The 17397-nt window shown below is 34.1% G+C and overlaps 1 protein-coding gene across 17 annotated transcripts in view; it reads left to right on the top strand.

Annotated features, from left to right (window-relative positions):
• The window catches only part of QKI (QKI, KH domain containing RNA binding), a 161754-nt gene extending 145643 nt beyond the window's left edge, over nucleotides 1-16111 (top strand). For 4 of the 17 annotated variants that reach the window (XM_026015955.2, XM_072766535.1, XM_072766544.1 and 1 more), the window contains 4 exons: nucleotides 1275-1362; nucleotides 2890-3189; nucleotides 5947-6021; nucleotides 10081-16111. In XM_026015955.2, coding sequence (XP_025871740.1) covers nucleotides 1275-1362; nucleotides 2890-3189; nucleotides 5947-6021; nucleotides 10081-10097 — 480 coding nt within the window. In that variant the 3' untranslated portion in view covers nucleotides 10098-16111. Of the gene's footprint in view, nucleotides 1-1274; nucleotides 1363-2889; nucleotides 3190-3711; nucleotides 3718-3905; nucleotides 9502-10080 lie in introns of those variants that run through there. The other 13 variants (XM_026015956.2, XM_072766557.1, XM_072766561.1 and 10 more) reach the window with 9 other exon arrangements.
• The last annotated feature ends 1286 nt before the right edge of the window (nucleotides 16112-17397 follow it).

Genomic DNA, 17397 nt, shown 5'->3' with positions numbered 1-17397 from the left:
CTATAAATCAAGGTAGAAACAGTATAATCTAAGGATGGACCTTCGAGAAGGTAGCATTTAGATTGGAGTTTGCAGAGATGAGGTAAGATTTAGAAAGAGGGTAGAATGGAGTGCAGAGGAGCATTCAAGATGGAGGGGTGGATAGGAATATGCACAGAGATGCGTAACAGGGAGTGGTTTGATTTGATTTGATTTGATTTATAGCATAAGATATGTGTAAAACATAACAGAAGATTAATTGCTTTAACTTGAGAAGATAATTTGGGCCCAGATTCACAGATAGCTTAAATGGTTTATATTTTTAGATAGTAAGAAACTGTGAAGGGTTTTAAGACATGAAAATGTGAAGGAACATTAAGAAAAAAAGTTATGTTTTATACAATTAATCTTGTTATTGTACAGATTGGAGAACAGATACTATTAACATAATATTGTAGTAGTTTTGGTAATACACCAATAATGACTAGAAGAAGAGTGTCGTGACAACAGTAAATGGAAAGGGTAGGGCAAATCCAAGGTAAATGGAATGGTCAGAGACAATCCAGGTTTTTTAAGCCTGTCACCGTTGCATAGTTATTAAGAGCTTCCACTTTTGAATGCCTTGTGGCTTGGACAGTGGTAATACTACTATTCTACCATTCTAACTTGCCCTAAAGGTAGATTTGCTTTAGAATGATAGTATTTACTAACTGAGGAAGAGAGGAATGTTGGCATAAAAGAGCAGAATAAATATTCAAATTTTAGAAATTCTTATGATTATAATTTTATTAAATTTTCCATTTTGGAAAACTAAACAGAATTCTCACATGTGAATACCACCATCATGTTACATGTTTAAAATACCAGTTTGGTGGCAGAGTGAGGGAGGTTGTTTGGTTTTTTGTGGGTTCCCCCCCCCCTTTAATGATCACATTGAGTTTTTGAATCTTCTACAAAATGATAGATCCTAAAGAGAATAAATGTACTATATTTAATCTTAACTAATATTTTATTCCATTTAGCAAAGCTTTTGGGGGAACTTTAATAAATCAGTGTAGTTTACATAAAAAATTTCCAAACAGAAATGTAGCTAGTGGCTACATGTTGAGAGTATCCTTTGTATCAGTACGTCAGCACCTTTTGGTTCCCTAATCTTTCCCTCCACCTCCCCTCACAATTGAAGCAGGTGGCTATAGTCCCATAATCCCTATTTTAAGGCTGGTGAGTACATATGGCTGTGATGTGTGCAGACCATCTTAAGTGCTTACTATTACTCTTGTGTTTTCCATGTATAGGCAGAGGGAGAAGACAGCCTGAAGAAGATGCAGCTGATGGAGCTTGCAATTCTGAATGGCACCTACAGAGATGCCAACATTAAATCACGTAAGAATGAGACTGAGGTCCATGGTTACAGCTGAATCAATTATTTTGTCCACAAACCTTTTCTCCTGTTGGCAGTGCAGCACACGAGCTTCACACTATGTGAAGAGTCGAAATAATTATCACTTAATAAGGGACTCACAGTCCCATTTTTACTGCTTTCATGAATTGGGGACAGTCTCCTTTATTTGATGCCAGCATATCTAAGTTTGGAGTTTATAAACTTTTATTATTTCAATGATATTTCAACTTCTAAATCTAAAAGTTTCGGGAAATTTCCTATTCTTTTAACTACAGATTTAAGACTTTGAGCTTATTGTTATATTTATGCAAAAGAAAATAATTTTTAGACTTTTTTTTTTTAAAGCTGATTTGGAATGTATATGAAAGCAGTGACCCTTTTGTCGAATTCTGTCCTCTCACCATGCTTGCTAATGTTCCCCTCCGGTATTTTTCTCTGTTGATTTTGTATATGAGCTGAATTCAAAGAGAGCAGTAGATGATACTGTTTTAATCCCATTTTTCCTTTAGATATATCTGTGTACGCTTCCATAAACTTGAAGAGGATTGCTTTTTTTATTTTTTGAGGCAGTGAAGGTTTACAGTTCTTTTAATGAACATAATTATTTAAATTACTAGTTTTTTGTTTTGTTTTGTTTTTTAAGAACTAAAATTTTTTAAGATTTTATTTATTTATTCATGAGAGACAGAGAGAGAGGCAGAGACATAGGCAGAGGGAGAAGCAGACTCCATGCAGGGAGCGCAACGTGGGACTCAATCCTGGGCCTCCAGGATCACGTCCTGAGCTGAAGGCAGACACTTAACCGCTAAGCCACCCAGGCGTCCCAAGAAATAGAATAGGTGTCCAAAATAGAGGCAATTTACTAGATTCAGAAGTGGTTACTTTACAAATATTTGGCTTTAATTTATTCATGAGAATGAGTATATCATTAATAGTCTTATGCTTAGGAATGGGACATTTTTTATATTGTTTTTTGTATGAATTTCATACAGATGCAAGAAGTTTATATAAATAAAACTAGTAGTTGGCTAACTTAATACAGTAAAAATTATTCTTTTTTTCATTTGAAACTTAAGTTTTTCTTTAGAAATATACCAAGCTGTATTTCTATGGACTCCCAATTCCAAAATTTTTTAACCTCTTTTAATGCGAGTGTTTCCATGTGCTTTTGCATGTACCTTTAGTCTCATGAGATCTTAAAAACACAGATATATCAAATACATGAACTAAATATAACCTATTTTAATGGTCTCATTCTTTTTTTTTTTTTTTTTTTTACAGTGGCTTGTTAATTTTTGCATATTTATTCTTAATCACACTGGGAAAGGGGAAGCTGTTTGCATTTGATCAGTGTGCTTTGGCATTTTGTGTGATCAGTGCATGTACTAATGATTTCCTTTTATTTTTCTTCTTTCCTGCTTCTCCTTTCTTTTTCCTACTTCCCTCTCATTTTCCATATTTTATACTGCTGTCTCTACACTTCTCCTACATTTCTTTGCTTACTGTAGCAGCCCTTGCCTTTTCTCTTGCAGCAACAGCCCAGGCTGCTCCAAGGATTATCACTGGGCCTGCGCCTGTTCTCCCGCCAGCTGCCCTGCGTACTCCTACGCCAGCTGGCCCTACCATAATGCCTTTGATCAGACAAATACAGACCGCTGTCATGCCAAACGGAACTCCTCACCCGACTGCTGCAATAGTTCCTCCGGGGCCCGAAGCTGGTTTGATCTACACACCCTATGAGTACCCCTACACGTTGGCACCAGCGACATCCATCCTTGAGTATCCTATTGAACCTAGTGGTGTATTAGGTAAGTTGTTCTCCCTGTGTGGCTGGCAGTTTATTTCTTCATGACTTCTGTGCTTCAGACTTTGAAATGATTATATCCGTTTTGGAGAGGCAAGACAAGTTTCCATTAGGAAGACAGAAGCCTAAAGTTTGTTTTATTTCAGCCTCTCTTAATGGCTCCCTTTTTAAAGAATTTCACCTTAGATGTGCTCAGATTCTCTTTGGTAACTCAGATTCACTTTGAGTAAATCAGCTATGAACATTTAAATGGAAAGTACTTTTCACTTTTGACATCACTGAGGTCGTTCTGAGTTTGGCCTATCCCCTCCGTTTGCTCCACTGCCCACAGTTAGATTCCTTTCGTCTCAGGGAATTACTTGGTTGTCATCTAAATTTTAAATTTCCATGTGGAAATATTTTGAAATATTTTTTATAACTGCTGTTATTGTCTGTGTGTTTTCTAATATTTGTGATCACTTAAAATATGAAAGAGACCAGGTAAATTAGTTCAATTCTTCAGCTTCTCAGTTTTTCTCTCTTGAAGTTATTAGTTAATGTCAAACATAAAAGAAATTCCTAATTTCAGTAGTACAGTATGGAATTGATAAGTAAATACCAAGTCACTGTTTTAGAATCATCTTTGAGGCAAAAATTAAGATCATAGTATGAACGCTTGGTTTTACGTGAACAAAAAGTGGTGTGCTTGAAAAAGACATTACTGATGCCTTTTTTTTATAGAGTGGATTGAAATGCCAGTCATGCCTGATATTTCAGCCCATTGACTTGCTGGATGAAGGACTAGAATACAGCAGCTGTTATAACACGACCAGTCAATGTGGGACAAACTGTTTCCGTGCTGCCCCTTTGTTTTACCAGACAGAATATGAATACTTTTTTTCCTTGAATTGTATATGACCTTGGTGCTGCATGCATGCTGTTGACTCTTAGGACTTTGATCTTTTAAGGTTTTTTTTTTTCCAGCATTAATACTGATCTATAAAAATTTGAAAGTCTTTAATGAACCCGGACACTAAGATTTAAACTTGAAAATTCATTGTTCAATTAAAGAAAGCCACAATGCTCTGTATGTTATCTGTGTGTGTGCATGCACTCAGGTGCCTTTTGTTTCATGAGCAAATACATTTTATTGTACATGTTTTCCGTTTTATCTCTAAATCATTGTATAAAGTATCATAGGTCAGAATTTATAGAATTGTTTATGAGAAGCTTGTTTCTGTTGCACATTTCTTGAAGCATTTTTAAAATAACCTGTAACCTGTAACCTGTTTACGTCTTCCTTTCTGTTAACGCTCTGTCTTGTGGCCCCATGCCTGCTCCTTTCCCCAGAGCTCCTCTCTGCTGCACGCACAGCGTCTGTTCGAGGAGTTGGTTGCTTCCTGCAGGGCTGGCACTCTTAGCCACCAGCTGCTGTTCCAGCACTCTCAATGCAAGATCTCGCTGATTTTGCCTCGTGGAATTCTACTTGTATAAGATTAGTTTATCTAAAATGAAAAAAAGGGGTGATGGACCAGTTTACTGCTTAGAAACAGCAAGAGGCACTGCAGTTTCTCATTTTAAGCAATGTGTTTTTGTTGTGTTGGGAAATTTTTATTTGTAATAATTATTAGACTGACAAATTAAAAGCAAAATATATACAGATACCTAATTGGCATTCATAAAATGAATAATAGTACTAAATGATCAAAATCCATTATCAATCCTGTTTCTCGCTTTGCCACCTAAGCAGTAAAACGTGACATTGAGCACTTGGAGAACTGAGAAAATTATTTCAAATTGCTAAGTTATAATAAATTTGCACACAGATAACATGCATGATATATATCAAGTCTCACATCATATTATTTTAAAATAAGCAGTGCCCTTCAAAACAGATGCAGACATGTGTGTTGGTGGTAGTGAGGAGATTGGTATTAGCATCAAATCTTCATTGATGACTAATTTTTAATTCCCTTCCTTTTATCTTTAGGTATGGCTTTCCCAACGAAAGGCTAAGAATTCAAGAACGGTCTTAACTGAACCCTCATCAGATCTGAATTTAACAAATGCTTAGTCTCAGCAGCCTCCGGGGGTGGGGTGGGGGGGAAAGCTTAGCCTAGCAGTCAGTGACTTACTTGCACTTTTTGCACACTGATAGAAAGTAAAAGTATGTTATTAATTTGGTTTAGTCTGTAATCTTACAAAGTAACGGTAATTTATAAAGGAGTGTATAGTAGTATACTGACTGCTAAGTGTACTATACTGTTTGCTTTACTAATCACCTAATTCATTGCAGTTCATACTTATTGACTCAAAGTTTAAAACCACAATCTGTAGGCTTTAAGAATTGCTTTTAAACCTTTTTAAGTGATAAACTCTGGAAGTGGTCTTAAGGTTAGCAAATAATTGTCAGTATTAAACATGGCATTATTTAAGTGGTCCTGCTGCAAGAAAGGCACTTCAGTGAATATGTGACTAGTAAAGCTTAAATATGTTTGGATCTAATAGAATTCATGAAATACTGTAACTTGGGATTGTGAATGAATGGATAAAATAGGTTAAGGCCAAGATGTTTGAAATGAATGCAATATTAATAGACGCATATATACACAACATACTATGGTTAATTTTAAAACTACTGTGCCTTAACGTGTTTCTTAAAATGAAACTTTTGTAGTAAATGAACATTTGAAATCCATTTTGATAAACCTGCTGTTAATGTTTGTTTTCTTTTCCCTTGTGAATGTTTCTAACTTTGTCTTGGTAATTGCAATTTAACTAGGTGCGGTGGCTACTAAAGTTCGAAGGCACGATATGCGTGTCCATCCTTACCAAAGGATTGTGACCGCAGACCGAGGTTAGTTTAGTTCTGCAGTTCTTGTTTATAAGAAATGCGTTTGGTGTCCATAAAATTTGCAACACCACACCTGATGGAAAAAATATAACTGCTTACCTGCACACCATTTCTTTTCTTTTTCTAAATTTGTCATAATTGACAGATTTAAGGGTTGGGATTTTTCTTTTCTTTCCTTATCTATCTTTTTCCTTTCCTTTTCTTTTCTCCCCCTCCTCCTGCCTGTTTTTGTTTTTGTTTTGCTCCCTTCATATTTTAACTTATTAAATCCTATATTAGTATGTACTGTGATTTATTCCTACTAAAACATAAATTAGTCCATTTGGGGAGCTAGTAAATTGTGATATTGCCTTAATTATTTTTCAGTCATAATTTTTGCTAAAATTTACCTTTTAATTGTTCTGAAAAATTGGGTTGGTTTTGCAAAATGAACTAAGCGGATGGTGCTTTAATGAGAGAAGTAAAGGAATATATGCCTCCTGTGTCCTTGTGGAGAAAACTGAAGATTTAGTTTCCATTTTCCTTTTTAATAAGATATTTGAGCCACTGTGTAAACATGAGGTTATACACGTCAAGTACTTAGCTGAAATCAACAAAGTAAGGACTGTGAAGATAACTTGATGCAGTTGGATTTTTTTTTAATATAAATGAGAAAATCAATTCCCTTTTATTCTTACATTCTCTTGCCAAAATGGATCCTTTGATTTTTGTCATTTGCTGCTAAAATACATTATCTGAAGGTAAACTATCTCTTAATGTTCTGTGGAGACATGAATCCAGCTTTGAATATTTCCTTTTTGACTAACCTGTGACTGGAAAATAAGTCTTCATTTTTCTCCTTTTCAACATTTGTGATTTGTGTCCTATATATGCCCTTGGACCCTTTTATAAATTATTTATGTTTTTGAGGAGTGATATTTTCGGTTTATTGACATTGAATTGCTTTTGAAGTTTGTCATCACAGGGTAAGAATCCAAAGCAAGGTAGAAAAAGACTTTTATCAAGCTTCTATTACAGCACATTTATTACTTAATAATTAAATTGATTGAAGTCTCTAATAATTAGTGGGAAAAGTGATGGAATTTACACTCCTGTCCTCCATCTTCTATGAACTTATGAACGACCTACCTGCTTCTCATGGTTCTCCTGAACACTGATGGTAAATAAATACTGGACACAGCTGTTGTCCACATCAGAATAAAATACTTTCCAAAGGCGGTGATGATATTTATTTAGCATCATACATAATTAAAGAGCCTTGAATTGAAGACATGTAACTAATACATACGTTACTTGTGATTATTCAGTGCACAAAATAATAGGCCCCAAGCTCAGTGATGATCTGTGACAATAATGCACCTTGTAGGTGTGTCCTATACAAGTGTATGCATCACCTTCTTGCAGAACATGTCTCCTAGTGAAGGAGGTGATTTTTTTTTAAGTCACTTTAGATTTAAGGAAATCAGATAATTCCATGAATAATTTGAAGCTTTTTTTTTTTTTTTACATTGTTAATGTCTGAAATAGTTTGAAAGAGTATTTTAAAGTAGATTTTCTTCTATTAACCTTTCCCTTCCTGCCCCTTTTAGGAGATTTTTCATAATTTTGTTTTAAAGCAATAATAATTGGCTACTCAATGCTGCAGTGCCTTGAGATAGTTGAAAATATTAGAGAGATTTTATGGTGTTTGGAAATAACAACACATTCCATGCATGGCTCTTTTGTAGTTATATGTGTTTTTGAGTAGTCTTGTCACTTTTATTCAAAATGCAATGTCAGCAAACCGAAATGCTACCTTTTTTATTTTCTTTAAAGAACAGAATACTTGTATACTGCTGTTACTATCACTGTATGCACTCATTGGGTCTAAGGGAGATGTCTGAAGTCCTTCATTTAAATTATTTTATGATACTACTGTTTCCTCTAGTTTTGAGGTTTTTTTTTTTTTTTTATTTTTGAAGGGAAGAATAATATAAGCATCCATTTAATGCAAGGAAACTCAGCCCTTGGACGTATAACCATGTAATCTTTTATAAGTATTTAGAGTACTGCATGGTTGACAAATATATCTAGTTCTTTACTAAAAATAAACCCACTTCTACATATATTTCGAAACTGAATTTGAAGCCTGTAAAAGACCAACGACTTTTTAGTTGTGATGAACCATTAAGTGATTTTGCACGGTTGACACACCTGTGTGTACTGTAGGAGGCCAGGACTTGGCAGAGGATGTGTTCTAGGTGTACTGGTATATATATATAAGTGGTAGTTTGCATTGTTTATATATTCCACACACAAAAACATAATCAGAATTTTTCTGAGTACTGATTTTATAAAAACCATCATTTACCTAATTTGTATAAGAAACTTAATACAATTTTAATCAAAATTTTAAGTAATATCAAAAATGCTTTAAGATTCTGTATTTCAGGAGTACTTCCTGTGAAGTGGTATGACTACATCGTGTTAAATATTTATTTTCTTCTTTAATTTTGGAATAGCAGTTTTTATTTTAAGTAAAATTCCACTTATTTTTTAAAAATTCAGGGAGGATTTGGTCACATTGAAGATACAGTATTTTTGTAGTATTTATAAACTATCCTAAATGATAGACTCTAGAAAGCATTTTTGTTATATGAAAGTAAACCAGTCCATTATATAGTTCATTTAAAATAACTCTGTGAACATTATACCTACTGGGTTATGATTTATGAAGTGGCATGGAATCTACCTTTGCACTGAATAGTTTTCATTCACATCTCCTCTGCCTTAGTCACAATGCCAACAGTACAGAAAATTCTATCAAACCTCAGAATATAGCAGAAATAATTAAGCTGTTGAATGAGTCTTAAAAATCATACTACTGTTAAGTGGACCAAGTTTGGTGAAGCAGAATGTGACAGAGGTTGATTATAAGGAAGGAACAACTCAAGGACACTGGGGACGATAACTTTCCACTTGAGAACTACTTTATGTTTTACTGTAATTTTTTAATTTTTGTTTTGTTCTGTTTGTTGTTTTGCAAAAGAAAATAGTATTTACAGGTGGCTTCTTTTAAAATATAAAATATAAAGCAGGAATGTATATGAAATGTCAGATTTTATTGTATTTGCAGAGTATTAGCTTTGAAATTGAATAAAGAAAGCTGTTTGTAGTTTTAAAATGCCTTATTGGTATCAATTAGAAATTTCTTCTATTTTTTGATGTACTTAGAGCTTTTTGAGTATAGAATTTTAAATGGCAGGATTTTACAGTGTTTACATGCAAGTGCATTTTATAAGTGTTCTATATGTGTAAAATAGTATTTTCAACTGGAAAGTGTTGGCTAGCGCAGAAGGCCTGGCCTTTTTCTGGTTCCCATGATGTTGCCTACACTGCTAGACTACAGTTTAGTATTGCTTTGTATCATAAGGCCAAGAAATTCCATGTTGTTTGTAAATAGAATAATTGAAAAAGCAATAAACATTTATTGAACAAAAGAAACCTTGTTTGGCCCAGAGTTTATGTTGAACCAAATTGTTCACAGAAATTTAAATTTCTTTAGATTCATTTCTGTTAATCATCAGTTATTAATAATCACATCCATCATTAATAGTTGCTTTAATGCTTGCATCTGAGAGAATACTAATGCTTAATAGCAGTCAGACACTGATAACTGCACTGACTGTTCCAGAATTCTGTATATCAAACCTATTCATTGTTGTTGTTCTCCAATTTCCTTCATTGACTGCTACTAACTATTAGTTGTTAGTTGTATTTTATTTCTATTTTTTCTTGTTAACCAGTTTTTTTTTTGTTTTTGTTTTTTGTTTTTGTTTTTTTGTGGGAGTGGGCTCTTCTTCATTTGTTCAAATCATGATATGAAACTGTCATGATTTTTATTGTATTCTGTAGATGGTGTCAATCAGTTTGTCAGAATTAAACATGCTTTTTTTTTTATTAGTTGTGATTAGTTTTTCATGTTGTCATTAAGCCGTCACTAGCTGAAACTAATCTCTTCTCTATCTTTTCTTTTCTTTTTTTTTTTTTTTTTTGTTTTGTTTTTTGTTTCTAACCACCCAGCCGCCACCGGCAACTAACCTATGACCTTCTGACCTCTGAACTCTTCACCCAATGATGACCTGACCATGCCTGCCTGCTGATCAGTTAACTGGTAATCGCCTTTGCTTGCCTGTCGTCAGTGCAGCGAGCTGAGGCACTTGTCCGTTCGTCTTACCATCTAACCAAACAAAAGACAAAGAAATTGTTGTCCTCCAACTCAGCTTTTGGTTTTTCTTTCTGTTTGGGTGAAAGTGATTCTAGAACCTGCACTGAATAGTAGTAAAGCAATAAGGCCCAATTCATCCCACAGCACTGATCATCTTTTCATGTCCTACCCTAAGCGAACGGTAAGAAGGCCTCACTTCAGAAGGGGAGACAGATGGCCCTTAACTACTCAGTGACAGAGGCAGTTACTGTGAGAGACTTCTAGGAACCTTCTTCTCATAGCGAGTCACAGCTCTCTGAATGTACTGTGTGATGATGCATCATGCATGAACCTTTGGTCAGGGATGTCATTGGTGAAGTGATTTCAAAAAGTATTCAAAATTTGATATGCTCTTTAGTCACTACAGTGCCCTCAAAGGGCAGAAGTTGCAGCCTTTTTTATATTGCCTGCCAAAATTTGAAGTATTAGAAGTGTGCCATGAGAGAAAAAACAAGGAATTTTGAGAAGTAATGCAAAGAACAAAACTGCAACACTATTTTTAAAAAGATAAATATCTGAGTTAAAATTACTGAACCTTTATTTTACAACCTCCTTTAAAAAATATATGAGAACAAGGTACATGCATTATGTGTCACATTACTGGGCAAACTGTTCAAATATTTTTTTTAAACCTCCCTGTATAGAAAAAAAAAATCATTAAGGATGTAAAAGCCATGCTTGCCTATTTGCTGTATACATGTAATGAAATTGTAGATAAAGTGTAGTGCATTGAAACAAATGAACAAAAAGTAGATACTTTTACTATACAAGGGTGCTGGTGCAGAAAAAATATATATATTTTTGGAAATGTAGCATTTTATACTTTCAAGTGTTATAAAAAAAAAGAAAAAGAACAAAGAAACCCTTTATTTCATTAAATGATTTTTTCTGGTGGTTGTCAAGAAACAAAAGACCAAAAGAGCCTTTTTGTCTTTCTTTTTTATTTTTTAAGTATTGGAATAAGTCTAAAGAAAAGAAAGTGCCTTATTTTCCTTCATGGTCATTTAGTCAAGTGTCTTGTAAGATCAGCTCCTCCCTCAGAATACAAGTTAATGCATGTTACTCAGTCGCCCGCCCAGTATGTGAAAGATTTGAGGGGAGACAAATGAGTTGATGGTTTGAATTATATGATTTTTGCCACGTTACCTTGATACAAATTTGCCAAATCTGATACTGTGAAAAAAATTTGATAACTTTTCTAATGTCTAACAAGTTTTAAAACATCATTCTTTTAAAATCATAATCGAGTGCTTTTGGTTATTGTGATATTTAATGTTAGCCCACAAGGTTCTGAGATAAAAAATTATGTGTGATCTGAACATCAGTTTACAGACAAAAGTAGAACTTTATTTTATTCAGAGAAAGAGGAGTGTGTTGCATTTTTTCTTATTAAATTGGAAATAATAGTATTCTTAGCAAGCTTTTTCACAAAAATGAATCTTTGTGATTTTCATTCTGGATAACAGTATTTTTTAATGGCCCAGATTTAATCAGATTGCTTTCTGCCATACCAAATCACTTGGGTAGTCCATTTCTTTGGTGGTTTTAGTAACCTAAGTCCCCCCCCCCCCCAACCCCAACCCCAACCCCCACACTTTTTTTTTAACTTTAAGAAAATGAGAACTGGCAATAATTGTGCATATAAATGCTCAACTACATATGAGTTTCCAATTACTCATGAAATTCATTTAGTTTGGCAGTTGAAGTGATTTGTGCACAGAGCCAACTATATCTAAATACTTAAGTAAATAATCCTTAACTGCTCAGTACCGGATGTGGCAAATATCAAGTGGCAGTGGATCCCCAGCTTATCAACTCATTCCCTCTTGCATACCTTCACAGCTTCACAGTCAAAGGTCAGCAGTAAGCTCAGTAAGCACCTTCGTGGTGACCTCCTCCATCATCTTGTCTCACTTGGAAACCGTTTTCAGTTTATTTACTATGCAATAGACATTCATTGTTTTGTATTCAGCTAGCGTTGGTTTAATGTGCCACTGCTTTGTCTTTCTGTTACACATACAGTTGTTTTGATTTATTTACAATATATGCTGTGCCATTTTGATTTTTATTTTGTTTGGTTGGTTGAATAAATTTGCGACACTCGAACACTTGAGGTGATAATAGCTTAACAACAGTACCAGTATTTGATCCAGTTTCATCTCAACTATGTTATACCTGGACATTTTAGATGTTTATCAAAGGTCTTTTATGGGGAAGAAAGTAAATGTATGAAATAAACGTGTGACATTTATGAGTAATGTTGGCTCTGAACAAACTTTTGAAAACTTAGTTGATAAAATTTTGGATCAACTGAAAAAAAGCATGACTTTTGAAATCTCTGAATGCCTTGGTTCTCAGTATTATCATTCTTTATTGAATTTATTTCTTATTAAAATATGTAGTTTTTAAGACTTCTTTTCTGACAGTATTATGTAATTTTTTAGTGTGGGTAGATGGGAGTGTCGCTTGTATGTTACCGTACAGCTGACATGTATTTTTGTCAATTCTTTATTATCTTAGTAGTTTCATGCTATGTATGTATCATAACCAACCTATTGCCTATGAGAAACATGTAAGATAATGTATTTACAGCCATTGTTACAAGTTTATAATGTATTTTTCTATCTTGTTTTATATGTATGTTATATAACATTCAAAAAGAATTTTTTTCTTGATTGAGAAAAGGATACAAAATGCAGAATCCACAATTTTGATAACTGAAAATTGCCAATTGTTTTGCAGTACTTTATTATATTGGGTGTCTTGTCTTTCTTGGGCTTTTAGTTAGCTAATGAATGAATACATTAGACACTTTTGGGTTTTAGTTGGGATTTTACATAGCTTGCATTTTAATTCTTTGGTTCTTTGCTGTTTCTATTAACCCATAGCATTATTTTAATAAATGTTATAATACCAACCTACTAACTCTGGACTATGTCTGTTTATTAACCTTTATGTGTTTAATTAAAATAAACAAATAAAGAGAAAAGAATGTAAAGTCTTGAATTACTGGACTAACCCTGAAGAACGTGACCACAGATAACATAGCGTGACTTGTTTTTATGTTGTTTGTCAGCTGACAATTGCGCACACTACTGTTAAAATGGCTTTGGTTATTCTGGCCTTTTACCTTGGGTAGGGCGGGGGGTAGGTGCCAGTAGAGATGGGAACAAAGTAGGATTGGTTTGAGGCATTCTTTTCTAGTCTTGCCACTTGCCTTTCAGCCTCTTGCGTTACTAATTTCACACTTTTCTTATTTTTCCTTCTCCAAAATAATCACTGTCTGCTCACAGCATAAAGAGTAAAGAGATTTGTTGTGATGATATACCCCCCAAAACCAGTTTGATTCTTTGTTGAACCATTTCTTTTCATTTCTATTAAGTATTTTATGGTCACATTATAAAGCAAAGAATCTGATGAGGGTTTGCCTTTATTCACATTTGTGTTTTAATTGGACATTTTTCCTTTATATAATGTTGAACTGTTTTAGTCACTGTTCCTGTTGGGGGCGGGTAGGGTGGAGTGGGGGAGCTCAGCCAGGTAAAGCCAAAGGTAGAGTGGCTCTGTTTCTCATGACAGTCCAAAGTAAGCCATTTATAATGACCATGCACCCCACTTCTCTGTTCTCATAACCCCTGGTGAGAGATGAGACCACATCCTTGAGTTTTCTTGAGGTGTTCTTTCTCTCTCACCCTCTTCCAAAATACAGCCAGAATACTCCATTAATACAGAAGTTAAAGGAAAATGACAATGGCATTTGGGAAGTCATAGCATTTCTTGCATACAAGTCGATTTTAGATTTATTAAATACCTTAGTCTTTTCTTGGCTGCAACTTAGGTAAATTGACCTCCACATATGAATTCTTTAATTCTTGAGGTACATTTTTTATTTCACAGATATTGGTAATTTCCTTTTCTGTGAAACAGTTCTCCTGGTTAATAAGTTCTCAGGATGAATTTTTATGTTTGTAAATAATGGCTTATTTTTGTAAATTACACTTTTTATTTATTTTAAAGTTCTAAAACTTGGGGCTGAAACGAGTTACATGTTATAAAAGACATAACTATACTGATAATGTTATTAACCAGAGTGTCAAAATACTCCCATATTTATATATTTCCATAGTATATCTACATAAATGAATTACATAAAATAGTGATAACGGGTGATTTAATCATTATAGAGATTAGTCGTTTGGATCAAACATAGTTGTTTCTCGGATGGGGGGGTTGTGTATTACTGTTAGGTAGAGCTTTAATATGCTACTATCTCAAACGTTCTCATTGCTATACAGTTCATATATTATTTTGTAAAAATTTGAGGATGTCTGTCAGGCTGCTAATCTATAAGTCATCATGGTACCGTGGCACTTAAATTGATGAATTTTTATGCAACTCACTACACATTCTCTGAAGCCTTATGAATGCAGTCTCATCTCATTTTCAGCTAATGGTACTTCATGTATAAGTATGTCATATTGTCACCTTTTATGTTGGAAAAGTTGTAAAAGACTTTTAAAAAGGTGAAAAGAGTAGTACAAATCCCATTTTTATGCAAGCTGTAATGGTATTAAAAATGAAACTACCAAAATCTTAGAATGATAAAATGCTAGTCCGTTTATTGTTTTATACTGTCGTTTGACAAGACAATTGAAAGTTAAGCTTTCAGTCGAGAAGTTGGTAAAATTAACGTACTTAATAGTTAAGCATGTTTTTCTTAGGGAAAATGTCAGGAAGAATGTAGCATGAAAGTAGATACACACGCCCTAGTGCAGTAGCTCCACACAGAGGAGAGTCCACTCAGGAGCAGGTGAAGCACCCTGTTCACAAAAGCAAGATGTGCACGTTTATACACAAAGTAGGTGGTTATGGTTTTCTTTAAAAAAAAAAAAAAAAGTTAGATACAAAGGATCTAAATTTTCTAGTGCACTTAGAGCAGACAATAGGTTTAAATGAAATTGGTCATTACCAAATCAAGAATCTTCTTTACCAGTGACGTCTAACACTTTCATATCCTATATGACAGTTCAGGGTTTTTCCAGTATTTTTTTTGTTTGCTTGTTTGAGATAAAAGGTCTTTATTTCTTGATAACAACTAGCTATTACAGGATTTCTAGCAAGTGATATTCAGTAGAACGAAGTGTAATGCTGTATTATGTTATTTAATAGCAAAAATAACTCGGAAAACTTTTCGACTCAAAAACTTTCTAAGAAGTACCGAAGGCAGTTTTTAAGGTTACAAATTTCCCTAATGCCTTTATTTAAAACTGAAAGTTGTTAAATTTTACAGGCAATATTTTTAGAAATATTCATAAGGTACATATGTAATTTTGTGGTTTCCTTCATAAGTTAATTTGAAATACCTTTGTTATAAAGAGACTTTAAAATTATATGCATACCTGGTACTCAATGCTGAATCAAACTGGTCCACCTAAGCATAGTACTCTCCTTTCTGTGTTTCTGCTGCACTAATTGCCAGGGGCGGGAGAGGAGGAAGAAGAATTAATTCATAGTAGAAGTGAATGGTAGGTGCAGCAAAAAGCAACACAATGTTGATTGCACATTGATTATGATTTTTCTGTCCTTGGTAAAAGACATCACCTTGTGGAAAAAGCTCTGCTCCCAGGGTAAGAAAAAAAAAAAAACCTATATATTTAAAATGCTACTGAGAAGTTTTGATTACCAAATACATCTTTTATGGTTTATACTGTAGTGGTGTGTATAAGACATTTAGAACTTGTGGAAATTGTATTTAGAGAGAAAAGTTTGAATAGGTCTCAGATCACATGTGAATGGAGAACCACGTATGACTGTACATGAAGTGCAATAAACCAACTGGAAAAAGTGCATGTGCTTCATACTCTCAAGCCAACGTGCAGCTGAAAATACTGCTTGTGATCCCACCAATACACATCAGAATAAAGGACACATGTTTTCGTTTTTAGTTTATGATGCTTTTAACACGATTTAAAAGAAAATAATCTGACCTGGAACTCTATCACTTAACTGGAAGGTGATCATAATATTTGCCTTGACTTCAGTGATTACAAACAGGAAATCAATAGCTAGGCTTTTAGAAAAGCTCCTCAGTTGGATGTATGTACAAAATAGTTACCATTTCTAATTGAGAAGTAGGTACAATTTGTAGACTTTAGAAGTAATGCATTCTCTGTGGTAGCCGTCAAGCTGAAAATGAGTAATTTTGATACTCCCTTTAAACTGAACACTCCCCAGTTCAGACACACTCCCAACTACCCTTGGTAACACAACTAACTGTTGATTTCCTTAATCCTATCTTGCTTTAATTTTCCCCCCTCAACTCCCTGGTTCCTGTTGGTATTTGAGCTTGCCTCTCCAGATCCAGAATATTAATTCTGCATCAAACTAGCTTCTCAAAAGGTAGAGTTTGTAAAGCAGGTTTTAATGTTTTTCTTCTTGGAAAAGTCAGATGAGTATATTTCCAAATTAATAAAAATTGTTAGTCTATACGTTCATACATGTATTAATATTTAGGAATTTCTATTGAGTGAAGGTGGTAGGTGACATTTGGGTTTCCTTCCTAATTTTTTATAATTATCAGCTACCTCTTTGTGTGGTCTTGTTAGAAGACAGTTAAACTAATGGAACATTTAACAATTATGTTAAAAAATATTCCACACGTAGAAGAAAACACCAGTGCTAGTTTGTGATCACACTTTTCCAGAAAATGTGTATTAAAATTAGTACACACCATCTTAAATGTGCTTATTTGTACGTGTGTGCAATAAACAGTTTCAGAGAGCCTCTCAAAATTAGGATGAAAATGTAACTATTGTTCTGTTTTTTAATATGCTCCTGTTACGTAACTGGATATTACTTACACTCTGGTTACTTAACTGGATACTTAAGGAAAGTCATGGGAAAGATGGTTAAGATCAAATACTAAGAGAGGAAGATATTTGCAGATGAATCCACAAGGATTTTCTTGCAGAACTGTTGGAGTTGATACTAAAAATTTCATGATCATTCACTTACTTAGAACTTCAAGATTGGGAATGAATAAAATAACGTTATGCTTGAAACCTGAATTTTGAAAGCTGCTCTTAATCACAGTGTTTTAAAGTTTGTCTTATAAATTAAAACTGAGTGGTAGT

The sequence above is a fragment of the Vulpes vulpes genome, chromosome 1 (genome assembly GCF_048418805.1).
Source record: "Vulpes vulpes isolate BD-2025 chromosome 1, VulVul3, whole genome shotgun sequence".
Taxonomy (NCBI): Eukaryota; Metazoa; Chordata; class Mammalia; order Carnivora; family Canidae; genus Vulpes; species Vulpes vulpes.
This window is presented reverse-complemented; position numbering and strand designations above follow the sequence as displayed.